Source organism: Cyrtonyx montezumae, unplaced genomic scaffold (assembly GCF_038088225.1).
Source record: "Cyrtonyx montezumae isolate F1298 unplaced genomic scaffold, pur_monq_1.0 scaffold_15, whole genome shotgun sequence".
Lineage (NCBI taxonomy): Eukaryota > Metazoa > Chordata > Aves > Galliformes > Odontophoridae > Cyrtonyx > Cyrtonyx montezumae.
In genome coordinates this window covers 6,170,755-6,196,286 of record NW_027071881.1, presented here as the reverse complement: position 1 = coordinate 6,196,286, position 25,532 = coordinate 6,170,755, and the positions used below count along the sequence as shown (strand labels likewise).

General features: G+C 59.2%; 4 protein-coding genes across 4 annotated transcripts; all 4 read left to right on the top strand.

The window, feature by feature from the left end:
• Positions 1 to 3: 3 nt before the first annotated feature.
• On the top strand, positions 4 to 6,913 carry SPAG5 (sperm associated antigen 5). Its single transcript, XM_065732228.1, has 24 exons — positions 4 to 240; positions 447 to 536; positions 787 to 2,075; positions 2,156 to 2,348; positions 2,434 to 2,553; positions 2,624 to 2,716; positions 2,805 to 2,939; positions 3,025 to 3,144; positions 3,237 to 3,329; positions 3,404 to 3,538; positions 3,667 to 3,760; positions 3,840 to 3,933; positions 4,034 to 4,103; positions 4,326 to 4,459; positions 4,773 to 4,938; positions 5,015 to 5,195; positions 5,272 to 5,343; positions 5,421 to 5,544; positions 5,755 to 5,866; positions 6,026 to 6,106; positions 6,211 to 6,354; positions 6,440 to 6,514; positions 6,590 to 6,670; positions 6,755 to 6,913. The coding sequence occupies exons 1-24, from the start codon at positions 4 to 6 to the stop codon at positions 6,851 to 6,853; spliced, it is 4,032 nt and encodes a 1,343-aa protein (XP_065588300.1). The 3' UTR covers positions 6,854 to 6,913.
• A 1,587-nt stretch (positions 6,914 to 8,500) lies between these two features.
• ALDOC (aldolase, fructose-bisphosphate C) lies at positions 8,501 to 12,088 on the top strand. The gene is made up of 9 exons (XM_065731888.1): positions 8,501 to 8,582; positions 9,352 to 9,471; positions 9,592 to 9,803; positions 9,880 to 9,934; positions 10,003 to 10,163; positions 10,601 to 10,684; positions 10,764 to 10,938; positions 11,021 to 11,220; positions 11,654 to 12,088. The coding sequence occupies exons 2-9, from the start codon at positions 9,360 to 9,362 to the stop codon at positions 11,747 to 11,749; spliced, it is 1,095 nt and encodes a 364-aa protein (XP_065587960.1). The 5' UTR covers positions 8,501 to 8,582; positions 9,352 to 9,359; the 3' UTR covers positions 11,750 to 12,088.
• Positions 12,089 to 12,409: 321 nt separating this feature from the next.
• PIGS (phosphatidylinositol glycan anchor biosynthesis class S) lies at positions 12,410 to 16,300 on the top strand. Its single transcript, XM_065732227.1, has 12 exons — positions 12,410 to 12,440; positions 12,494 to 12,669; positions 12,746 to 12,857; positions 12,977 to 13,066; positions 13,284 to 13,375; positions 13,682 to 13,880; positions 14,218 to 14,360; positions 14,462 to 14,576; positions 14,817 to 14,962; positions 15,041 to 15,141; positions 15,321 to 15,531; positions 15,677 to 16,300. Exons 1-12 carry the CDS (start codon positions 12,410 to 12,412, stop codon positions 15,950 to 15,952), a joined length of 1,692 nt encoding a protein of 563 aa, XP_065588299.1. The 3' UTR covers positions 15,953 to 16,300.
• Positions 16,301 to 16,780: 480 nt separating this feature from the next.
• UNC119 (unc-119 lipid binding chaperone) lies at positions 16,781 to 25,532 on the top strand. The gene is made up of 5 exons (XM_065731886.1): positions 16,781 to 16,898; positions 22,458 to 22,571; positions 23,555 to 23,657; positions 24,145 to 24,317; positions 24,682 to 25,532. Exons 1-5 carry the CDS (start codon positions 16,781 to 16,783, stop codon positions 24,792 to 24,794), a joined length of 621 nt encoding a protein of 206 aa, XP_065587958.1. The 3' UTR covers positions 24,795 to 25,532.

Here is a 25,532-nt window from a genome sequence, read left to right as displayed (position 1 = left end):
GTAATGCTGTGCGTGTCTCCTGCGGGGGGAGGGCAGGAGCTGAGCTCCCCCAACCCCGGCAATTCCCGCCAGATGGGCGTGGCTACAGGGAGAGAAACCACGCCCACGCAGTGCGTAACCACGCTCACACGACGTAGCTCCGCCCCCAGCACGGGACCAATCAGAGCCACGCGTGGTTTTCAAATGAACGGCGGGGAGCGGCGTAGCGGGAGAGCGGCTATGCGGGGAGCGCGCGCCTCCGTGAGTGCGGGGAGTGGGGACCGGGTCCCGGTCCCGGTCCTGTAGCCGCGGTTTACCGGACCGGCTGTCTGGTGTTGGCCGATCCATGGGGTGGGGGGTGGGGTGCCGGTGGCGGTTGGAGGGGCGGTTGGAGGGATGGACGTTCGGTCCGTGGTGGGGTGGGGGATGTGGTTCCGGTGCTGATCCCCCGGCGCCCGTTCCCCTAGGCGAACCGGAGGCCCCTGCAGGAGCTGCGGCTGCAGCAGGGAGCGGAGCGGACCAACATCACCCCGCTGCTTCGCCGCCTGCGGCTCAAGGTCGTCGGTTGGGAGGGGAGGGTGGGAGGGGCTGTGCGGGAGTTAGGGGGCGCTTGGGGGGAGTTCAGGGTATGGGGGAATAGACTGGGGAGAGGTCGGGAAGGGAAATGGGATAGGGGTGTGGGAGGGAGCTGGGGGCAGCTATAGGGGGTGTTGAGGATTATGGGGGTCTGGAGGAAGTGGGTGGGGGTGCAGAGGTGCTGGGGGAGGGTGTGGGGCAGCCCTGATTCTTCTCCCTTACGTTCTCTAGGACCACGATGGCAGCACTCCTATGCCCTGCGCTCGGTGCCCCCCCAGCCACCTCACTCCGGGGCACCGCGGCAGTGCTGTCCTGTGCTCCCCCTGCAGCATCAACCTGAAGCCCCTTAAGCCCCCGAAGACCCCCCTAGAGCCCCCAGGCAATGCCACCCCAGACCCTATCAGCATCTCAAAGCCCTCTGGCCGTGCTACAGTTGTTGTAGGTGCCCCAGAGCCCCCAAGTGATGTAATCTCAGGGCCTGACACCCTGGTGTCCCCAGTTGATGCTCCCAAAGAGGACAGCCCCTCAGAGACCCCCAGTAAGGTTCCCCCTGAGCCCCATGGCAGTGCCCCAGTGCCCTTCTCCCCTTTCTCCCCCAGTCGCCTCCCTCCACTGCCTCCTTCCCCAGACCACCCCAGTAGCATTCCCTTGGAGCCACGCACTCCTGACTCCCCTGGTAGCACGTCCCTGGGGCCCTGCACCCCTGACAGCCCAGGCCGCCCTGGTACCTCCACCCCACAGAACACTCCATTCTGCAGGTGGCGAGCAGCCCCCCCTGACCTCTCCTGCAGTCCCGTAGCTTCTCAACCCCTGGCTGAGAATGGGGATGTGGGTACTTCTCCATGTCACGGCACTTTGGGAATGGCTGGATCCCCAAGCCCTGCCCTACCAGAGCAGTGCTCCCCCCAGACTGAAGCAGTGGAGTCAGAGCCTGTAGGGTCAGTGGTAGCAGCTGCCACCCTGGTGTCTTTGTCTGAGCCGTCCTTGGGGGCTGTGTCCTGGATAACACCACTGGTGTGGCTGGAGAGGACCCTCCCTGCCTCATCCCTGCTCGAGTCCCTGCGGCACAGCCTCTCTCTGTCCACGTCGTGGCGGGATGCTGGCACCCGTGTCACCCCAGTGCCCACTGTATCTGTAGGGAGCAGCATCACCCCAGTGCCAGCTGTGGCCACAGGCACCAGTATCATCCCAGTGCCCACTGGAACCATTGCCACAGGCATCACCCCAGTGCCCACCATGTCTATGGGCACCAGCGTCACCCCAGTGCCCACCATATCTATGGGCACCAGCGTCACCCCAGTGCCCACTGAAACCATTGCCACCAGCATCACCCCAGTGTCCTCTGTGTCTATGGGCACCAGTGTCACCCCAGTGCCCACCATGTCTATGGGCACCAGCATCACCCCGGTGCCCACAGTGTCTATGGGTACCACCATGACCCCAGAGGAGAGGAGCACAGGCACATCCATGCCTGCTTGTGCCAAGGACAGTGCTGCTGAGACAGACTCTCTGCTCTGGCAGTACGTATCCCTACTGGGGATGGGGATGGGCTCCCATGCTGTGTCCCATCCCCAACCACCAGTGCTCTCTATGTCCCCAGCTGTCCCCGGGAGCAGCTGCGCTCGCTGCCCCGAGCAGAGCTGGAGGGTCGGCTGGAGAGCACTCTGATCATCATCGAGGCACTGTCACTGCAGCTGCGTGACTGGCAGGACAGCCAGCGCCCGCTCCCTGCTGTGGGGCCGGCGGGGCAGCGGGATGCACACACCCAGACTGACATCACCCGGCCCCAGGGGGTAAGCATCCCCTCCTGTGGGGCTGCATCCCACCACGGTGCGGATGGGGCCTGGGGTCGTGGTGCACATCCTGCTCTGCCTTTAGGAGGAGCGCATCTACCACGGCCTCTACGTGGAGCTGCGGAGGAAGGCGCAGGCCCTGCAGCGGCAGCGCGGGGCGGAGCGGGAGTTGGTGCAGCAGCTGGAGAGGGCAGCGGAGGCAATGGTGCGTTGGGGTGTACGGGGTTTGGGTGCTGCCATGCCCGGTGCCATCGGTGTCCTCGTCCCTTCCCCAGGCTGCGTGGGCCGGGCAGCGCCGTGCGCTGCAGGACGTGGCAGACGTTGCTCTGCAGGATGTTCGGGATGACCACGCGGCGCTGGAGAGGGAGGTGAGCGTGGGGGACACGGATGTGACCCTGGGGATGTGGTGAGGGGGGTGGCAGGCGGCAGCTGGAGAGGAGGGCTGTCCCTTTGCAGAGGCTGCAGGTGCATGCCCTGGTGTCCCGCTGCGAGGCGGTGCTGCACGACGTCCCCGCCAAGCTGAGGAGCTGCCTGCAGGAGCGGGATGCTGCACAGCAGCGAGCGGACGAAGCCCTTCGTGCTAAGCAGCAGGTAGTGTGCCCCATTTGGGGACGCCACTGTCCCCACCTGGGGATGGGGAAGCGGTGTGCCCTGAGCTGTGCCCACCCCTCTGCAGAGCGATGGTTTCCTGGAGGCGTTCCGCTGCCATGCTGCTGCACAGATCAGTGCCCGCACGCAGAGCCTGGTGCTGCAGCAGGAGCTGAGCACACTGCTGGCAGCTGCTGTCCAGCAGCAGGTACAGCACATCCCCCAGCACCTGGAGCCCTGGCTCGGGGTTATGCTCCGAGCAGCCCCTGTAGGAACACCCCCTGCTTCCCTCTCCTCTAGGTGTCCCTGTCTGCAGAGGCTCAGCCCTTCTGGGAATTCATAGATGAGACTTTTGCCAACCTTCAGGAGGAGCGGGGAGCGCTGGATGGAGAGGTGAGGGCTGTCCTGTCACCGGGTGCCACCTGTGTCACCGGAGCTCAGCTCACCCCTGTCCCGTCCCTTTGCAGCGGGAGCAGGTGCGTGCCCTGGTGTCCCGCTGCAAGGCTGCGCTGCGGGACGTCCCCACCAAGCTGCACAGCTGCCTGCAGGAGCGGGATGCTGCGCTGCAGCAGGTGGAGGAAGCCCTCCAAGCCAAGAAGGAGGTAACGAGGCCACGCAGTGCACACCCCCAGATATGAGGGAGATTTTGGGGGGTGCTCTATGGGGAATGGAGCGCACAGGTGCTCTCTGGGGTGTGGGATAGCTTGGGGTGAACCCCGTGTCTCTGCAGGCATCCCAACAGCTGGAGGAGACCCTCGAGGCCCTGCGGGATGCAGTGGCCCAGGGGGAGCAGCTGGCGGTCACCAACTCACGGCTCAGCACAGGTAGTGGGGAGGGGGCTGTGCCGGGGGGGGGTGGCAGGGAGGTGGGGGTGTCCCCGTGCTCACAGCTCTGCCCCAACAGACCTGGGCTTGGTGATGAAGCAGCTGGCCAGCCTGCAGCAGGAGCAGGATGAGCTGCAGCAGGGCTACAAGGAGCAGAAGGAGGAGATAAGCTGGTGGGTCAACACCCCCAAGAGAGCACCCTCTCCTCTGCATCCCTAATCCCATCCCTCGGGGCATCCCCTTAACCTGCCCCATCCATCCCTTGGGGGTCAGGCTGACCAAGGAGCGGGATGCACTGCAGCGGGAGCGCCGGGAGCTGCAGGAGGCAGTGGAGTGCAGGGAGGTAGGGACCCAGGAGCGCAGCACGTGGCACGCTGTCACATGCCACACGGGTGGCAGCCGGCCAGCAGCACCATCAGCCCGCACGTAGGGCTGCACGCACAGTGATGCTCAGGATTATGCCCCTGGCTGCGTGTGTGTTGTGTGCTGTCCCGTGCTTTGGGGAAGGGGGAGGGGGGCTTGGCTGCTTTTGGTTGAATGGGACCGTTTCTACCTCACCTCGCAGTTTCTGGACCAGGAGAACCGCATGTCCCGCAGGCAGCTGATGGAGGTGGAAGCCAAGCTGCAGTCCACGCTGACCGAGCTGCAGGAGCGCAGCCTGCAGCACCAGGAGCTGCTGGAAGCCCACCAGGGCCTGCAGTATGGCTTTGTGCTCACCCCTGCTACCTGATCCCTTAGGGTTGGGCAAATAGTCCCATGCTGTGTGTGGGGGGGAGGGTGGGCACGGCTTAGGGCAATGCAGCTCCAGCTGAGTGCAGTTATTCAGGTTTGGGAACTCAGTGCTGTGGGTTTTGCACCCCCTGGGGCATGGGTGGAGGTGGTCGTGGTGGGGAGTTGTAGGGTCGTTGAGGTTGGAGAAAGCCTCAAAGAAAATTTACCCTCAAAGTCCCACCCTAGCCCATCCTGCCTCAGGGTCGGGATGAGTCGCTCACACCCGCTGTCCCCACTGCAGGGAGGAACGAGCTGCCCTGCAGAAGGAGCTGGAGAGCACCAGGGCGGAGCTGCAGGACCTGCAGCTCAAGAGGGACAGGGTGTCCTGGTGCTCAGCAAGCATCACCGAGAGCAAAGTGAGGCTGCAGGAGCTGGCTGACTGCCTGCGAGCCGCCCTGCCCCAGCAGGTGGGACCCTTTATGGGGTGGAGGGGGAGCGTGCCATCAGAGCCCCCCCCAGCACTGCATCCCCTCGTTCCCATAGGATGATGATGAGGTCCCATCGAGGAGCAAGACCTGGACCCCTGGCTGGAGGACCCCCCGTGGGCCCTGGACCCCCCGCAGCAGTGCTTGGACCCCCGTGTGCCGCACACCTGCCCGCCACACACCGTACCGTGCTGGGGGGTCCTTTGTGGGTAGTGTTCTGAAGGCAGTGTCAGGAAGAGGTAAGGCTTTGGGGGCCCCCCAGGTTGTGACATCTCATCCTGGACCCCCCCCCCCATGCACTCTGCCCTTCTGCAGATGGTGATGAAGGCATTGGAGGTGAGAGCACATCTGCCAGGGATAGGGCCGCATCCACACCGAAGCCTCCAAGTATTGCACTGTCCCCTTGCCCAGCCCCTCGTGTCCCCCCCCCCCAGCACTCTGCTGAGCAGCCCCCCCTCCCGCAGAGCCCGAGGACGGCCTGATGGAGCAGGCAGCAGAGCTGAAGGCCGTGGTGTCCGACCTCTCCATGCTGAGCTCCCGCATCCAGGAGCTGGAGCAGAGCGAGTTCAGGGCGCTGCAGGCAGAGATGTGAGTCTGGGGTGGGCTGCAGTGGGGAGGTGTGGGTCTGGGGGGGCTCAGATGGAGTCTGGCAGTTGGGGTTCTTCCTTTTGCTCTTTTGCTGCTCTGAAGTGACAAGTTAGGAAGCTCAACCCATACTGGGGGCATCAATGGGGGGTTTTGGTGCACTGTGATCTTCCACCTGCTCAACCCTACTGTTTTCACACCCCCCCCTCCCAGATCTGACCTGCAGCTCCAGCTCGAGGAGGTGACAACTGAGAGCCAGGAGCGAATGGATGCACAGGCTGCCACCATCGCCAAGCTGAACAAGGTGCTGCAGGGCAAGCTGCAGGTGAGCCCCCCCCACACCCCCACAGAACTGGGCCAGGGCAGAGCTGAATTGGGACGGGCTGGGATCTAGGACGGCGGATCTGGGTGACCTCAAATGTGAGGGTGCCATCGGGGTGCTGGGGGTGGGGGCACAACCTGACCCCGCTCTCTGACCCTGCAGAGCGAGAAGGAGCTGCAGGACGTTGTGAAACAGCAGGAAGCAAAGATGCTGCAACTCATAGACAAGAGCGGGGAGGTGACGGTGCGTGCAGGGCTGCAGCGGGGTGCTGACCCACACCCTGGGGGTGGGGGATGGACAGCAATGGGACCCCCCCACCTCACTGTCCTCCCCTTCTCCCTTTGCAGAGGCTGAAGGATGAGGTGACCCAGCTGAAGCGCTCACTGCAGCGTGCAGAGACCGAGGCCAAAGTGCTGTGGGAGGAGATGCGGGGACAGGAGGCCAAGGGGGACGCAGCCCACGTGCAGGAGCGTGTCCTGCTGCGGCAGGAGGTGAGGGGGGGGGTCATGGTCCTCCCACAGCCCCTCGGTGCAGGGAGATTTGAGTGTAGAGCACCCATCCTTACTCCTCTTGCAGGTGGACAAGCTGCGCTTGCTGCTGCTGGAGAAGGAGGACGAGAACGTGGTGGCATCAGGGAATTACCTGGAGCAGGTATGGGGTGGGGGGACACACTATGGGTGGCCCCTGTGCTCAGGGCTGTGTCCTTATGGCCTCTCCCCGTTGCAGGTGCGAGGGTTGGAGCTGCGGCTCTGCCATGCACAGAAGATGCTACGGAGCCACGAGGAGCTGCAGGAGAAAGTGAAGGAGGTGAGATGGTCCCAGCAGCCCCGCTCCCGTCCCCGTGGGGGCTGCAGCAGCACCTGAGTCTCCTAACCCTGCTCCCATCCCCAGGTCCTGCTGTCCCTCCCCGAGATGCCCCCGGAGCTCCGTGCCCTCCTGCAGCACCTGGGGCTGAAGCTGAACAGCGAGAAAGCTCCTGCTCCGCTGTAACCATAACGTTGAAACGTTCTCCTTAACACCGTCGTTATTTATTCAATAAAGTTTGTTGGTGTTCACCCTGTCCCCTGCCTGGGGACACCCCTTGCTTCCGCCCCCCCCGGGGCTGCGCTCCCTCCCCCCCCCCCCCCCCGTGCTGCTCTCAATAAGGCTCCGTGTTCCCAAAGCTCCCACCCCATCTGACCCAGCTTCCCTCCCCAGGGCCCCCGCTCCTCCTCCTGGCCTAGATTTCCCCCCCCCCCCTCCACTGCATGCAGGGAAGGGATGGGAGGCTGCATCCTGCCCCCCCTCCTCCACCTGTTGCACGGAGTCCTGGGGAAGGGGGGGGGTGGTTTGTGGCAAATCCCATCGGTCCTCCTCTTTCCCTGCATCGAGCATCTCCCGCAGGATTGCCCTTCCCCAGAAGATGCTCCCTCTGCCCCCCCCTTCCTCCCCCCCCCCCCCCCCGTGCCCCCGCAGCCCGGAATAGCAGCACTCCAACAAGTGCAGTGCTCTGCTTTTTCACGTCCCACAGGCGCTCAGGGTCACCTTCCCGTGCCCTCGTTGACCCACGCCTGTATTTACTGTGACGTGTGGCACTGCTGTGGGGCTGGATCCGACCCACGGATCTATGGGGTGGGGTGCCCGGCTTTGGGATAATGATGGGGGAGAGGGTGGGGGTGGGGGAGCATGCGCTGCCCACTTTGGATTAGGGCCACTCCAGTGCTGAGCCCTCCTTTTACGGCGGGGATTCAGCAGTGCTCGGCCCTGGCAGCCGTCCCATGGGGCGAGCAGGGACACTGCTATTGTCCCTGTGCCGGTTTGGGGCGGCTCTGCTGGGACCTGAAGGGGGGGGGAGGGGGCTGCTCCTTGGGCGGGGCCCCCATGCTGTGCTGAGGCCCTGTGGGGCTGGGGGAGTACGGAGGGGGGGTCCTTGCATGAGGATGGGAGTGGTGGTGGGGTGGCAAGGAGGGGGATATGGGGGCTCGCATCCCTTGGGGTGTTTGGTACAGGGGGGTCCTTGGCTTATGGGGAGGGCACAGGGAGGTCTCAGCGCTATTAATGGCAGCAGAGTGGCAATAGAGGGACATATCCGTGGCAAGGGGGGGGGAATGGGGGCTCCCATCCCGTGGTGTGAGTGGCATAAGGGGTCCCTGTGCTGGGAGGGGGGGGGTCACAGTAGAGTCCCTAATAGCGGTAGAGAGCAGCTCAGGTGAGTCCCCACAGTGGCAAGGGGGGTGCTATGGGGGTCCCACCTGTGTGTGAATGGCACAAGGGGGTCCTTGCCTTGGGGGGGGGGGGGGGGGGCTGATAGCAGCCGGGTGTGACAGTGGGGCCCTGTCCCGCGGGTGACGTGCTTTGTCACTTCCCCGAACGCATCAGGAAGTGACACGGTGGTGGCACTGCTGCCTCCCCATCCCGGTGGGAAGGGGGAATCCCCGACGGCAAACGGGGGGGCGGCACGCGGTGGGTGGGGGGGTCCCAGCCATAGCCTATCGCTTCGGGGACCCCGACAGCAACACGTGGGAGGGGGACACACAGATGGGGGGAGGGCAGTGCTATCGCTGCGGTGGCGGCGGGGCGGGGCGGGACTGTGCGGGGGGGTAGGGGGCCGGTCTTACTGGGTGCCGCCCGTCGGGCCCGCCCCGCCGGTCACGTAGCTCTGCGGCATCGCAGCCCCATTTACCGCGGGAGCGGAGCTCTCGGTTCGCAGTTCCGCGCCCGCCGCCACCGGCCCCGCACGGTAAGGGGAGATCCGGGAACGGGGAACCGGGATCCGGGCTCGGGGGCTGGGGGGTGGGAATTTGGGGTGCAGCCGAGAAGGAGCGGCCGCCCCGACGGCGGCTGTGTGCGGTGCGAGCGGTACCGCGGGGGGGCCCGGGATGGGGGGGACTGCGGGCAGAGGGGTTTGCGGTACGGAGGGGCTGCAGGGGGTGCGCGGGGCACCTCCTGTGCCGGTGCGATGCGTGGTCCGTCCGGAGGGGACCGGCCCGGGGACGGCGCGTCGCCATTCCCACGCCGCGCCCATCCTGGAGTATCCCCGTTTTTGGGGTCTCTCACTTTGGAGATCTCCTCACCTTTGGGGTATCTGTATCCCAACGCATCCCCGTCCCATCTCCAATACCCAGCAGCCTTCCTACGTCCCCTACTCCTCCAGGGGTACCCCTCTTCTTCCTCGTCCCCATCCTCATTTACTCCCATCCCCGGCACCCCCGTGCCCCTCTCCAGTCCCCCCCCCCCATTGCTCCGCTCTCCCTCAAGATGGCTGGGCTGGGGGCGGGCGAGCAGGCAGCAAAATGGCTGGGAGCTCCCCGCATCCTCCTCCACGCGGCGCTGCCCTCTCGGGGCTTATGCAACGTGACCCTATGGGGGACACGTGCCCGGGGTTGGGGAAAGGGAGGGGGGGGGGGTCCTGGGGGTCCCAATCCCTATAGGGTGCGGGCGCGTGGTGTGCGCGGGGGGGGGTGTGGGGGGAGGGATTGGTGCGTGACTCAGCCCTCGTCCGCCGGCAGGCAGCACCATGACGCACCAATACCCCGCGCTCACGGCCGAGCAGAAGAAGGAGCTGTCGGACATCGCGCTGCGCATCGTGGCCCCGGGGAAGGGCATTTTGGCCGCTGATGAATCCGTGGGTCAGTGAGGGGTTGTGAGCCTGGAGTGGGGGGGGGAAACGGGGGGGGGGAGGGAGTGATGGGGAGGGTTTGTCCTATGGTGCTTCCCCGTTGGGTGATGGCGGTGTTGGGTGCCCGCAGGGAGCATGGCCAAGCGCCTCAACCAGATCGGGGTGGAGAACACGGAGGAGAACCGCCGGCTGTACCGCCAGATCCTGTTCAGCGCTGACAGCCGGGTGAAGAAGTGCATCGGGGGGGTGATTTTTTTCCACGAGACCATGTACCAGAAGGCTGACGATGGCACTCCCTTCGTCCAGATGATCAAAGACAAGGGCATCGTTGTGGGCATCAAGGTGGGGGCAGAATCCGGTGGTTTTTGGGGTGCTTGGGGATGGCTGATGGGACTCAGCGTCCGCTCTCCATCCGTAGGTGGACAAAGGTGTTGTTCCTCTGGCCGGGACGGATGGGGAGACCACCACGCAGGGTAGGTGCAGCAAATGTGGGGTGAGGGTGGGAGTTTTGGGGCTGTGGGGCTGACGTGCTGCCTGGTAGGTCTGGATGGGCTGTCGGAGCGCTGCGCCCAGTACAAGAAGGATGGGGCTGACTTTGCCAAGTGGCGTTGCGTGCTGAAAATCAGTGACAACACCCCCTCTGCCCTCGCCATCATGGAGAACGCCAACGTCCTGGCCCGCTATGCCAGCATCTGCCAGCAGGTATGGATCTGGGGCCTGGCCGTGTGGCACGGAGTGGACGCTGACCCATGGGATGGGTATTGACTCACAAATGTTGCCCCATAGTGATGGGTACTGATCCACGGAGCTCAGTGTTACTCCAAGGCCTGGGTGTTGCCCTGTAGTGTTGGTGGGATGAACGTCACCCTGTGGGGCGGGACATCAACATGTGGGCTAGGTAACATCTCATGGGGGTGGGTATCACCTCCTGGGATCAGATATTGCCCTGTGGGATGGATATCTCTCTGTGAGGCAAGTGTCACTTGTGGGGCTAGGCATCATCCCACAAGCATGAACGTGGCCCATGGGGCCAAGAATTGATGCTCCCAGGATGGGCATCACCCCCGAGTCTGAGTACTGCCTTATGTTGCTGTGGGACCAAAAACATCCTTGCAATGGCATCTGCCTGATGTTTGCAGAACGGCATTGTGCCCATTGTGGAGCCGGAGATCCTACCTGATGGTGACCACGACCTCAAACGGTGCCAGTATGTGACAGAGAAGGTGAGCAGTGGGGCAGGCAGTGGGATGGAGATGTGCGATGCCGTTCCATGCTGTGAAACTTCCTGTTGTCTGTTCCCAGGTGCTGGCGGCAGTCTACAAGGCACTGAGCGACCACCACGTCTACCTGGAGGGGACACTGCTGAAACCCAACATGGTGACACCCGGGCACTCCTGCCCTACCAAGTACAGCCCCGAGGAGATCGCCATGGCCACTGTCACCGCTCTGCGCCGCACCGTGCCCCCGGCCGTGCCAGGTACTGCCACCAGGACGTGGTGGAAACCACAGGAATATGATGCCGTGTGGTCATCTTGGTGCCATAATGCTGCCATCTGCAGGTGTCACCTTCCTGTCTGGGGGGCAGAGTGAGGAGGAGGCCTCCATCAACCTCAACGCCATCAACACATGCCCTCTGGTGCGGCCGTGGGCCCTCACCTTCTCCTATGGGCGGGCACTGCAGGCATCAGCACTCAGTGCCTGGCGTGGGCAGCGGGACAACGCCAGCGCGGCCACTGAGGAGTTCGTCAAGCGTGCAGAGGTGATGGGGGGGGGTCTCTGTGGGATGGGGTGCCAATGGATGCGCTCCACGGGGGTGGGAGCGCTGTGAAATCTTGATGGGCAGTGGGAATATCAAGAGCAGGGTCCCTGTGGATGGTGGGGACAGCAAGAGCGAAGGGTGGTGGGAACACCAAGAATGAAGTCCCCATGGATGGTGGGAACATCAAGTCTGAAGTCTCTATGGGTGATGGCGAAATCGTGTCCCTGTGGGTGACAGTGAATACTGAGGGCTGTGTCTGCAGAAGGATCAGGACACCAAGGGCTGTATTCCTGTGGGTGACGGGTGGGATGCCGATGCTTTTGGGATGAGGGGACACATGGTGTGTGATGGAGGGCGCTGAGGACCATGTCTATGGGGTGCTGGGGGACATGAAGGCTGTGCCCCACGGTCCTGATGCTTTCTCTCTCCGCAGGTGAATGGGCTGGCGGCACTGGGCAAGTACGAGGGCAGTGGGGACGACTCGGGGGCCGCCGGGCAGTCCCTCTACGTGGCCAACCACGCGTACTGAGCCTCCAATGGGCCCTGCTGGCCCCCACCCCAGACCCCCCCGCCACTGCTCACACCACCCTGCTTCCACCCCAGCCACCCAGGGGAGGGGAAGGTGGCCCCATGAAGATGAGGGGGCGGCCTGGGTCCTCCCAGGGAGAAAAGGGGGCTCTGGCCAGGCCAGGGTGGGGAGGGCCCGGCCGTGAGGAGGGCAGGAGGGGAGGCCTGGGGGTGCCCCTGCCCCAACGTAGCTTTGCAGTCCCGGTCAACGTTGCCCTCGGGACGCTCATGTCGTGTTCTCTCGTGTGCACCCCGTGTACCAAACTAGCCTAACAGCGAATAATAAACGGTAGAGACAGCGCTGCTGTGCGTGGCTAATTGCTCCCACCCGTGCGATGAGCTGCGCCCGGCCTCAGCCCGTCGTGGGGCTGCACGGGGGCGTGGGAGGAGCGGCGCTTCCTCGTTCCCTCATTTCTCGAACGCGTAGGCGCCGCGTGGCCCTCGGCGGCACCCGTAGTGGGGGGGGGGGGGGTGTGCCGCCCAACAGAGCTCTGATTGGCCGCGGCGCCCGCATAGCTCAGCCGCCTCACTCTTACGCCTATTGGCTGTGTCGTGCGCCGGGAGTTTTTAAATGGCTGAGCTGAGCATAAGCCCCGCCCCCTCGGTGGGACCGGAAGAGAAGATGGCGGCGGCGGCGGCTGCGGATGAGATAGGTACTGGCGGCACCGCGGCTCGGGCCGGGGCTCCCGGGGCCGGACTGGGGCAGGGCGAGGCCCGGAGCCTCACCCGAGTGTCCCCGCAGAGCGCTCCCGTGGCCGCCGCGCCGCGCTGTCCTTCGCAGCCATCGCCGTGCTGCTGGGCCTACCGCTGTGGTGGAAGACGACGGAGACGTACCGCGCCGCGCTGCCCTACGGAGACATCGCGGCCCTGAGCCGGCTGCCGGTGAGCGGCGGGGGGTGGGCTGAAGCCGGGAGGGCGGCCGGGCCGCAGGCGAGCTGTGACGCGCTGTGCTCCTCAGTTCCAGGTGGCCGTGGGCGTCTCGGTGGCCTTCCTGCCGGGCTCGGTGCCCGCGGACCTGCCCCGGCGGCTGCCGTATGGGGACGTGCGTCAGGAGCGGGTGCCCGTCGGCTGTAAGAGCCCCGCGGTTGGCGTCTGCCCCGTCCTTCCTCCGCCTGGCGCCTGGGAGGTGCTGGAGGGTGAGGGCTGTGCTCGGGTTTTCATCCTCCGTTTGGGTTTTCCCCTCTGACAGCGCGATCCGATGTCACATCCCGCACCGCGATGGCGTATCGCAGCACCACGGCGCGGGAGGAGGCGGCGCTGCGTGCAGACACTGCGCGAGGTATGGGGTCACAGCAGGCACACCTGTGGCTCTGTGCTGTGTGCTCTGCTTTTCCCTCCTGGAGGGGCTGCATGTGGGCACTCTGCAGCCTGACCTCGGCTCTGGAGGAGCAGCTCTGCTTTCCGAGGCTGGCTTAGCCCAGAGCTCTGCTTTGCTGCCTTTGGGATGAGTAGTGAAGTGAAAATCCTAGTTCTGCTGATGGATCTGTCTTCCTCAGAGGCTGACACTGCTCTGCACGCACTGCAGGACTCTCCATCAGGCTCTCTGACTGTGTATGTGGTTCCTGAAGCCTCCTCTCTCCTGCCTCAGGTAGGGAGGTGACCTGCAGAGCTAGCTTCTGTAGGATGCTGCAACTCTGGGGCAGGGTATCCTGAAGGAAACGCACAGTTCTCCACATTCTCTGTCCTACCGAAATTCAGCCTGGGATTCAGTGATGTAAAGGTTCTTGCTGCAAAACTGTAGCGAGAAATGGGACCATTAGGAGCAGGGAGGAACGTGGCATTTTGTCCCTGGGGTTACACATCCCTCCCCAGGTTGTCATGGGTGGCACCAGGCTCTTTGATATGTTGGCAGAGCCATCCCTGCTCCCAGCCCTCACTGCTGCCCCTTCCCCAGGGTGTCAACATCTATGTGGGGAAGCACCGCAGCGCCCTGGTGAGAGCAGGACCAGGCCTGGCCACCCTCCACACCCGCCTCCAGCAGCTCATGCAGGTGATGTCTTTCACGGCCAGCTCCATTGCTGCTGCTCTCTCAGACCGTGTTCCTGATGGTCAGCTCGGCCCCGATGCCTGGCGGCACTTGAAATCCAGCTTAGGTATGGATGTGCACCCCAGCTTCCTCCCCTGTCCTCCAGAATGCCAGCTAGCTTTTGGGGTGAGGCTGTTCCTGCTCTACCTGTAGCAGCCCTTGATGTCTTCTGGGATAACAGCCCCCAGAGTCTTCCCTTTGCTCTTGTCTGTTGCTTGGGGACAGGATCTGCACTGTGATCTGTATGTGCTGGGGCACTGGAGTACAACCCCACATCAGGGAGGGCCTGGGAGAAAGGGTGTCAGGCCCCGTGGCTCTGGGGAGCTCTGCTGTAACCTCTTACCCAGTCTTGGCATCACCAGGTGGTGGCTCTGCCAGTGCCTCACAGTCTGGGTGCTTGGCAGGGTATGAAATCACCTTCAGCCTGCTCAACCCTGACCCCAAGTCGCATGATGTGGACTGGGACATCGAAGGTGCTGTGAACCGCTACGTGCAGCCCGTCCTGGACAAGCTGAACCTCGTGGCCAACTTCTCTGTCGACTCACAGGTGAGGGCTGGGAGAGGCAATGGGAAGAGCCCAGCCCTGGCCTTGCCACGTGCCCTGGGATATTCTTCTCTGCCAGCAACATCTGTGTTGTGTCCCTGCAGATCTTGTACTACGCTGTTCTTGGGGTGACACCACGCTTTGACAAAGAGTCCTCCAGCTTCATCCTGAGTGCACACAGCCTCCCACACGTCATCAACCCTGTGGAGGCCCGGCTGGGTGAGCACTGCTCCTGGCTCCACTCTAGTGGGATCAGGCTCTGCTGAGGTGGGGACAGCTGTGCCTACATCTGTGCCCCTTCCTTTCTTGCAGCATCCCCAGCCCTGATGGGGATGGGGTTGCCTGACACCTGCTGGGTTGGGTGTTCTGTTTAAGGCTTGCAGCTTAAGGAAAGACAAAGTTGGGCTCTCTCATTGTCCCTGTGGGCTGGGGGAGTTCTTTGACTCAGTTCTGCTTTAGGTTCCAGTGCTGCCTCACTCTACCCCGTGCTGAACTTCTTGCTGTATGTGCCAGAGCGCTCCCACTCCCCACTCTACATCCAGGACAAGGACGGAGCCCCAGTGCCCACTAACGCCTTCCACAGCCCCCGCTGGGGTGGCATCATGGTACAGGGCCGTGCTTTTAGTAGTGCTTAACCTCTCCACCTGGCTCTGGCTGTGCCTCACTGACACACTTTCCTGCAGATTTACAATGTTGAAGCTCCTGCTTCCCCTCAAACCTCCTTCCCACTGCACGTGGATGTGGATATGGTGCGAGTGATGGAGGTTTTCCTGGCCCAGCTCCGGTGAGGACTCGCTCTTCCCTCCCCAGGCCCATGTTGTGCACTGGTGGGGTCAGAGCCCAGTAACTCCATGTTGGAGCCCACCAGCTCAGCTCCTCTGTGGTCTCTGGGAGACTGAGGGTGACTTTTTATGGCTTTCGTGGGTGCTGACCACCAACCAACACCTTCCCATCTGTTCCCAGGTTGCTATTTGGGATATCTCGGGAGGAGCTCCCCCCTGAGTTCCTGCTGGAGAGCCCAGGGAACGAGGGCCTGGCTGACTGGGAGCTGGACCGCCTGCTCTGGGCCCATACATTGGAGAATATTGCCACTGTGTCCACCACCTTGACCTCGCTGGCACAGCTGCTGGACCAGATCAGTAACATTGTCATCAAAGACGATGTTGCCTCAGAGGTAGGGCTGGGGCACCCTGACGTGCAGAGTGGAGGGGGCCAGGAGCTGCTGTCCCCACGCAGAGCAGTGTGGCAGTGCCCAGGAGCAAGGCACCTTCTCTGCTTCTCTCTGGTTGAGGGCTGACTGCTGTGCTGTTCCTGTGCAGGTGTACCGAGCGGTGGCTGCAGTGCAGGATGCTGTGGCAGAGCTGGCTGAGGGCCGCCTGCGCTCAGCTTTCCAGGCCAGCAAGGAAGCTGTCACCTCCTCGGAGCGGGCGTTCTTCGACCCCTCTCTCCTCCATCTCCTCTATTTCCCGGATGACCAGAAATTTGCCATTTACATCCCACTCTTCCTTCCCATGGCTGTCCCCATCCTCCTCTCTCTGGCCAAGATGCTCCGGGAGTCCAGGCAGAGCAAGAAGGAGCCCACCAAGGTGGACTGAGCCCACCAGGATGGACTGAGCCCACCGATGATGCCCTGCCTCGAGGCATGGGTGTGTTGCATCACAGTGCAGGCAGGCACCCTGAACTGTGTGGGGTCAGGCCCAGACCTGGGCTGTGTTCCAGGTGCAGGAGTGGGATGAAGCTGCGTTCAGGGGTCAGAGATGCTCTCAGTCAGGGTCTCGTGCTCTCTGCTCAGAACTGCTGCTCCCACCCCTCTTGCTGAGTCTTGAGGGAAGGGAGGGAGCCCCTGCGTGTACCCTACAGCCCTGTGCTGTGTTTGTGTGTAAATAAAGGACCTCCCTGCCCCATCTGCCCTATAGCGTGGGGGGCTGGGGTGGGGCTGTGTGGATCTCTCCTGCTCCCTGGGCTTTGTCCCTCCTGCTTTGGAGTGGGTCCTCTCTTAAAGGTACAGAGCCCGCAGCACCTAGTGCTGGGGGGGGGGTAGGGGGGCGGGAGCGTATTGGGTTCAGCTGTTGGGAGGCAGTTATTAATGGGTTCTGTGCGTGCTGGGTTTGAGACCCCTTACTGGGACCGAGCTTTTCCCTTCAGCACGTTAACCTGAAAGCTCTCAAGGGGCAACGGGGGAGGAGGTGGGGGGGCACGACCCTTTTGGGGTCGTACAGGGGAAACATAAGAGGGGCTGCAGCGAGGGGCTCTCCGAGCAGTGCCGGGCGGTGCTCCCGGCGGCGTTGGGCTGTGCCGTGCGGGGGGGGGCGGTCCGTGCAGGGGGCGGTGCTGCCCCTCCCGGTGCGGCGGGGCCGGCGGCAGCGCTCAGCGGGGCCGCTCACACCGGCAGAGGAGGAGGAGGAGGAGAAGGTGGAGGGGCCATGAAGGTGAAGAAGAGCGGCGGGGCCGGGGGGGCGGCAGCGCGCACCGAGGAAGAGCTGGGTCGGAAAGCGCTCATCGGGCCCGACGACGTGCTGGGGCTGCAGCGGGTCACCAGCGGTACGAGGCTGGGGGGGGGGGAAGGGATGGGCGGTGCTTTGGGTGCGAGGGGGGACCCGTCTTGGGGGCCCTGCAACGATGCTCGCGTTGGGGAGTGGGATTTTCCCCCCTCCCCACCACCTTAAGCTGGGTCAGAGATGGGATGCTGCTCGTTGTGACCGTCCTATGGGTGGCATAGCCCCGTGCTGTGGGAAGGCTGGGAGCTCGGGATGGGGTCACAGATCCCGTGGGGAGGAGTGTTGTGGCCATCCTGCAGCTTTCCCGATTGGTTTCCCCTTTTCCACCCCCATAGCACCGCCGTGGTTTTAAGAGCATCGTGTGGGGCTGGAGGTGCTCGTGTGGCAGCCACTGTGCTGGACCTACTGGGATTGCAGCGTGCTGAGCTGGGAGGTGGCACATGCTGCAGGCCAGCCGGGCTGTGGCAGCGTCCTCCTGCCCCCCAAAATGCATTTTTGCATCTCGTGTGTGTTATATCTCTGCAAGGGAGGAGGGGGCAGCGTTGGGTGGCTGTGCTTGGAGCAGGGTCAGTGCTGCAGGCAGAGCCGTGCCATGAGGAGCCCCAGAAAGAAGAGATGTGACTGTGGGTATCAGGGCATGCAGGCAGCCCTGGGGGCTGAGCAGTAAAGGGGGGGTAGGGAGGTGGAAGGAAGGAAGGAAGGGAGGGAGAGCAAGCCCTCTAGGGAGAGCTGATCTGGGGGGGTCTCCTGTGTCTGTGTTTCTCGGCTGAGATGCTCTGCTGGGCTGCGTGGTGTGACTCACTGCTCAGGCCCAGAAATCAGAGCAGCAGGCACTGGAGCGTGCTGCCAGCGCGCTTGGAAGAGCAGCAGTTGGATGGTGAGTCCCAGCGATGGCTGTGCTCAGTGCTTTGCTTGTTGGGAGCCCACGTGGCCCTGCATGCTGCAGTGCTGTCTTGGGGGACTGCAGGCATGTGGTCACCCCTTACCCTTCTCCTGGGGTGTGCAGACCTCACGTGGCTTCAACTCTGGGCACCCTGGCTTTGATGCTGCCATTTGCTCTTGGAAAGCATTCCCAGGGTGCAGGAAGGCTGAGCTGTTCACCCCACAGGGAGCAGAGCTGCTCTCTTGCCTCTTCTTGAAACGGGGCAGCACTCATGCACGTTTCCTATCCATCTTCCCTGCACTCCAGGAAGCGTCTTACTCTGCTTCTGCTCGAGCGTATGGTGGAGGTGTGAAGCTGGGGCAGACATGGCACTTTCAGTGCTCTCTGTGATCCAAAAGCACCCACATGTGCTGGAGATGTGGCTGAGTTCACACCATTTCTGGTGTAGAGGTCCCTGTAGCTTTGTATGGAAACCCAGACACAACTCCTTCCTTGTTCCTTCTCCTCACAGCTTGGTGTGTACAGTATGCAGCTTCAGTGCCCGTAGTTAGGGCAGTGTCTGGGGTGTGTCTTGTGCCTGGCTGGAAGGAGGATATGGAGCAGAGGGCATGGGAAGTGCTCCCTGGACCAGAGGAAAGATCAGCACGTAGTTCCCTCGTCTGTGTTTTAATAATAAGAGGAGTTGGCAAGGATTGTGTGGTGTCCTGGTCTTGGCCATGTATGGCTTTTCAAGGGCATTACAGTGGTGATACGTACTAGGACGCATTAAGGAGACCCTCAGAGTCTGATGGATGGAGAGGTACAGGGTGAAAACCTCTCCCTCTCCCATTTTTTCCTCCAGCTCTCTTCTTAAAACTACTTGAACTAACTCTTTCCCTTTGCAAACCTTAGTGCTCATGCCACCAAGTCATCCCAACTCATGACCACAGCCACTTGTGTCCTGCCAGCCCCAGTTTTGATGCCCAGATTCAGGTGCTCCAGCCCACGTGAAGCTGACACAGGCGCTGATAGGGGAGGATTGCAGCAGCACTGCCCTTGTGCCATGGACATCCCTCACAATTCCAGATAACTCATTTTTATCCAAACCTCTAGGCTGGTACTGCAGCAGCTCACACTGTTGAACCCATTCTGCTGCTCATGGCTCTGCTCCTGATGTCTTTGTAATAGGCTTAAAGGGGGAGCGTGCAAGCTGTCCTGTGTATCTGTGCTGTGCCCTTGCAGTGTCACGTTCTCCATCACTGCTGGACACGCTAAGGTCAAACCTGAGTGACCCAGGGTGCTGCCGTGGTGTGTCTGGGTCTTTTGGAGGGCTGGCTCTGTGCTGCTGGGGCTGGGTTAGGTGTAGGGACTGTTTTCTTTACAGTTAGCAGGATTTGTTACTTGCTCATCCGACTGCGGTTACAAAAAGAGGAGAACCTTGTGACGCGATTAACTCGGGATTAGTGAAGGAGCAGGGCAGAGCTCAGTTCAAATTGCCATTAATTACTGCAGCAGCAGGAGGGTCAGAGCGGAGTGTCTGCAGTTACTGGGGTGCGTGTCCTGCGTTGTGGGGCTGGGACAGGAGCTGCACGCTGTCCCTGATGCCTTCGACCACGTTGAGTGTTTGCTGGGCCACGCTGTGCTACTCCCACGTTGCCTGCAGGCGAGGTTAATTCCAGCAGAGCTTTAATTTCTTTGTCTGGCTTTGGGATGGGAGCCATTGGAGGTCAGCAGGAGGATGGCATAACAGCATTTGCAATGCCATCCCCTGTTGCTACTATTGTCAAGCTGATGTGTAACCAAGGGCAAGCTTCAGGCTGGGAACACCACGAGTAGCACAGCTCCGGGCACCTGCATGGCTTGTCTGTGCTGCTGGGATAAGGCTTATCTTAAGTTTTGCTATTCTAAGTTTTGTTCTTTGACGCTAGCAGACGGAGAGGTTGGATAAATGATTGATGACATACTTGGAAACGCTTAGAAAACAGAGCCTAAAAATAAGGAAGGCGTGCTTAATCATTTCTGAAAGTAATCTCTTCCATGAGCTGTCATTTGGGATCTCTTGGAGGCAGCAGCTTTAGCCAACCTGGCTGTGGGGCCCAGTGGCTGGGGCAGGCACCTGGCAGGTACATTACATTCCTGCTGAGCTGCGTTTGCATGAAGCCAGTGTGTGCAAATCACGACTCTCCTTTCCTTCCCCACTTAATGGAGACAACTCATTACATCAGGAGCTCTGATTAGCTGGGGGTGTTGATTGGGGGGGGGGTTAATGAATCACTGTCTGGGGTTGTGATGTGTGGAAGTGTTTTGATACGTAGATTTCCTGCAGCAGAGCCATATTGCAGAGCTGTGTCAAGCTGCTGTCACTGTGACTTCTTCCCTCTGCAGCGCAACAGACGCTGTGAACCTTTTCAAGGCTTGGTGACGGCTCCCAGCTTGAAGTGTTGTGTTGAAGAAGGACTTTGTTAGCACTCTCACACTGCAAGATGGGCTGTGAGATCTCCAGGGGAGCACGCATGGTGTATGCACAGCAGAGTGGGTTTGTCCTTCTGCCAAGGCCCAAGGGTTGGGCCGTCCCCAGCGGGGATGGCAGAGGGAATGGAAAGCTGTGGGACTTGAACTGTTGAGGCAGAGGGCAGGGAGGTGGTTGAGTTCTTTCTTTAATGGAAACGTGCCCTGCCTTCCCCTTGAGGCCCTGCACTGTGTCCTGCGTCACCGCTCCGAGTCTTGGCTGGGCTGGTGCTATTTTTGCTCGCTTCCTCCTGAGTCTCTTCAATCTGATAATCTCCTAATCTCCAGCTCCCAGCAATTCCTCTGCAGTCGTCTCTGCTTTATACCTGGCTTACATCTTGGGAGCAGACTTCAAAATAGCCGCTGACCTCGTTGGCTAATGCATGTTAAGAAATAGGTCCGGATGGTGACTGGAGTCTTCTCATTCCCTAAATTCTTCTCATTGTGTTGGGGAGAGGTGATCCTACTGCGAGCCACCATCATTGTGTCTGTTTCTCCTACAGCATCCTCATGGTTTACATTCCTGTTCACCACCACATCTCAAGTTCTTTCCTACCCTTGGGAGTAAGTAACACCCGATCTCATCCACTAAATATCCCACTCTGTGAGGACAGGCACTTGCAGGTCTTTGGGCATGATGCAAAGATGATGGGAAAGAAGCTGCCGAGGCAGCAGCAGGAGTAGTGGGTGAGTGGTAGGGCTGGGCTCGTTGCTTGAGTTTGCTCTGTGCTTTGAGAACAAGTTCAGCTGAGCTGGTGAACTGTTTCATAGAGTCATGGAATCGTTCAGGTTGGAAAAGACCTCTCAGATCCCCATATCCAACCCCAGCCCATCCCACCATGCACAGCCCTCAGTGCCTCATCTGTAACACCTCCATGGACAGGGATCCCCCCCACCTCCCTGGGCAGCTGTGCCAACAAACCAGTGCTCTTTGGAGAGTAAATTGTTCTTCATATCTGACCTGTTTGTCCCCTGATGCAATTTAAGGCCATCCTCTCTTGTCCTATTTCTTCCGAGGTGGTCAGAAACATGAATAACTTTGGGTTTGGAGTTCTGGGATATAACATCCGCTGTGCTTTAGTAGGAAGGGTCCTCCTTTGTGCCTTGTTTTAGTAGAGCTTACCCTGGGTACTTCAGGCTAAAAGACAAGCTGCTGGATTTCCTAAGATGCTCCTGAGTCCATTCCTTCATCACTGGTGCATCAGCTGAGTACTGAGGGTTTGTTCAGGGGGACACTATGGTTATTGGGTTCCTGGCAGGGAAAGAATGCTACCTGCTTGGAAGAAACAAACACCAAAAGCTCCCTTTCTTGCAATGATCCACTTCACTTACTGGAGCTTTGGGCAGCCTCGTGGCTCACTGTGGCACTGGGGGCTGTGCTCAGTGGGCATGGTGGGGTGGGCTGGGGTTGGACTTGGGGATCCGAGAGATTTCCGACCTGAACGATTCTGCAATTCTCTCCCCAGTTACCATCCAGTTAGATACGGATTTTACATTGGTCAATATAATTTTTGAATTCTTTCTAATAGAGAAACTAGCACAGAGGTGCAGACGTGGATGGGCAGGAGCCCGGTGGGGATTCTGCTTGGGGTTTTCTCCCTTCCGGTGGCTCCAATTTGCTCTTCTCTCTGTGGATGAGTCATGGACACTGTTTCTGTAGCAACACTGCTGCCAAGGAGGGGGATAAAGCTGTTGCCATGGTGCTGGATGGGCAGGAATTCTGCAGAAGGAAAACACTTAATAATTAACTTGCAGACAGACGCAGCTCCAGACTTGCCTTTGTGCTCTGGGGAAGGTGCCCTGGGCTCCCTGCTTCCTAGCACAGAGAAAGGCTTCAACGCCATTTTCAGTGCTGAGGAATAAGTCCTCAGCATGGGATGAGTGCTGGGAGAGGGAAGAGGCCGTGCTTTGTCTGAAGAGAGGGGAGGTGGTGTGGGGAGGGGGACCCTGCTCCGGTCAGTGCAGTCGGCTTAGTGCCCATAAAGCTGCTTAGCGTTTGCATTCTGCGAGAGGGCAGTTTTTAAAAAGGCAAAGCCTCTTACCCTGAGAAGGCAAGGATTTGGTGGAGGTGCCGACTGCACTCAATGCCCTTAAGGAGAAATGGATCCAGAAGCAACTGGCACAAAGTTGGGAAAAGGTGATGACCTCGGAGTTTGGGGCAGCGTGAGCACACAGCGCTGGCACTGCCTTCATAGACACAAAGCCTTCATATCAACGTGCTTTCTTCTGCAGATTACCTATGCACTCCAGAGGAAAATGTTTACAAGATAGACTTCACCAGGTTTAAAATCCGGGACATGGAATCGGGCACGGTGTTGTTTGAAATCACCAAGCCAGCAGCATCAGGTGGGTGCGGACATACAGTGCTGCCTTCGTGAACAAACACTTGCTTCCTGTTGCCTTTTCCCATCCCTTTTGCTCGATATGTTCCCCAAATAGGAGAAACTTTCACCTGCAGGAGGGCTAGGTTCCCAACCTGCAGCAGAAACACTTTTCAGGTATTCCTTTCTACCAACACAGTGGACAGAATTAATTGCTGCTGTATTATGACCTCCATCTGTGATGAGAAAGGACAGATGGATGTTGTATATAGAAGCAAAGGAGGAGGAGGTCAGCATGTGTTGGCTGCTCATCAGCTGCAGCTCATCAACTCATGTATGACTGCAGATGATATCCTTGTATTTAGTAGCCCTTATTTCTTGAGCTCGTGTACCAACATCATGAGCCAATGCAGAATCTCCTGTGTCCTATGGCAGGGAATCTCCCTGCTTGACATCATGCTGTGGTTAGCACTGCTTTTGATTTGGACCTATTGCATTCTAACTTTATGCATTTTCTAACCATGAACAGATAATTTCTAAAGCTCCCAGTTTATAACCTCTTTCAAAAACCAGACTTTCACCTTTCCCCAGTAAGGAGAATCGGAATTTGACTCTCTAATTGATAGTTCGTGGCATTTTGTGTATCCTTAGGTTTGGTGATGGAGCCTCTAACATTGACCTGTGAATCTTTTTTGCCATAATATTTGTTTTCTTAGTTAAAATACACAGTCCTGCTCATGCATACTCTTCACAAAGGGCTCTCTGTGTGCCTGGTGTTCTGCCAGAGGACCTTTAGTTCTTTTTTGTTCAGGGCAACCAGTTTCCAACTCTGCCATCTCAATGGGAATGGCCTGGAGTGCAGAAAGAGAGCACAGCTTTGCCACGCAGGCAGAGATCAGCACCTGCAGAGGAATAAACCACCCAGTGAGGAACATACACCAATTCCCACAGTGGGTTTGCTAGGAAGAAGTGCTGTCCCAATGCAGTCTTTGCTTTGCACTTTTGCAGAACGTGAACACAGTGACAAGAAGGACATCGACCCCAATGCGGGACGCTTTGTGCGCTACCAGTTCACCCCAGCTTTCCTTAGGCTGCGGCAGGTGGGGGCCACGTAAGTAACTGCTCCTGTGCTGCTTCTCCTACTGGCATTATATAAAAAGTGGCTCTTGCTTGTTGATCCCGCCAGGAAATTGAGTTGAATTGGTATTTAGAAGTTGGGTTGCAGTGTGGTAGTTTCTATCAGCTCCAAGTGTGCATTTCTAAAGAACTGACCATGTTACTCCTGACTGAAACATGTCCCTCTAGCCTTAAATTTGGCACATCATATGTAACTGATACCTATCTTTCCTTGAAAGGTTGTGCCTCGTGGTAAAGAGAAACTGAAATATGGTGCTTGTTGTAAGTCCTCTCCCTGTATAAAGCAGAGAAGGACTAAAGAGGTCTGTCTGTACCTCTGCTTTTTTAAGTTCCCATCAGAAGATTTCAATAAACTTGAATGGCAATCCAACACAATAAGGAACTTCTAGTGATAGACATAGGGATGCTTGAATCCCTTGCTTGAGAAGAAAGCTCATTTCTCTCTCATCCTTCCTTCTCAGGGTGGAATTCACAGTAGGGGACAAACCCATCAATAACTTCCGCATGATTGAGAGGCACTACTTCCGTGACCAGCTGCTGAAGAGTTTTGATTTTGAGTTTGGGTTCTGCATCCCCAGCAGCAAGAATACATGTGAGCACATCTATGAATTCCCACAGCTCTCGGAGGATCTCAGTAAGTTCAGTTACTGTGATGTTATCTCACGTGTTTTATTATGGGCGTCGATATGAAATCTGTGTAACCTTATATTCTTTATGACCCCTCATCTTCTCCATCAGTAACCTGTCCTCACAGTACAGCCTATGGAAATGATTGTGGTTTACTGCTGCTTGCTTATTGTCACACCGTGACAGATTTCTTCTGAAGTGCTTTGAGGATAGGCAGAACCCTTAGATGTTGTGTGGTGCCTTTACATGTTCGGATTATGTTTGAGTTCCGTAAAAGAGCCTTGAAACAAAGTCTACAAGAAAGCCAGTGCAGTCTGCTGTCTCAGCACGGCTTCTGTTTAACACAGTTAACTATTTTTTGTTCCCTGCAGTTCGAGAGATGATCCTCCATCCATACGAGACACAGTCGGACAGTTTCTACTTCGTAGATAACAAGCTGGTGATGCACAACAAGGCAGATTATTCATACAGCGGAGGACCTTGAGCACGGGATGGACAGCCAACCTGGGCTGGCCTTTGCTTTCCAGTTAAGTCATCAGGGACACCAACACCTTTGGTTCAGTTGCCTACAACCATCAACTGGACACGGATCCACAAACCAAGGACTCTGCCACAGTAGGAGTTTCATGACCAAATTGGGCAGTCTCATCTCTACGAGCTTCGGAGCAGACCCAGATCATCAGAACTGAGCGGTTCTACGATGCGACGTGAACTTTGGAGACCACTTCCCTCAGTTTTTCAGGTGTCTGCTTTGAACATGGCCTTGTGGGACCTGTGGGATTTTGCCCTCGCGTATCCTTTAGGACGCAATGGTTTATCAGAGAATGCAATCTGAGAATCCGTGTGTGCGGACGGATGCAAATGCAGAGTTTTGGTTGGATGGCCCTCGTTGCGAATGCTTCAAAAGCACGGCCAGTGTTAACTTGTACATCCAGCTGAAAACCTTGCAAAAACAAGTTTCGTCTTTGGATTCCTTCTCTAAATAAGTATCTCACCCCTTTGTTTTGCTCCTTCTATAATAATGTTTTTTAAATGGTGGAAGCAATGAAACACGCAGTGAAGACCACTGGTTCACCAACCTCTGTTTTTCACCAGGTACTGTCCTTCTGCATTTCAGGTGGAAGAAAATAGTATTGGGTGTCTACAAACCCTCTAAACATTCTCCGTTAATTCCAATTTCTGCAAACTGAACCCAGAATAATCTGGTAAAAAAAAACCAAAC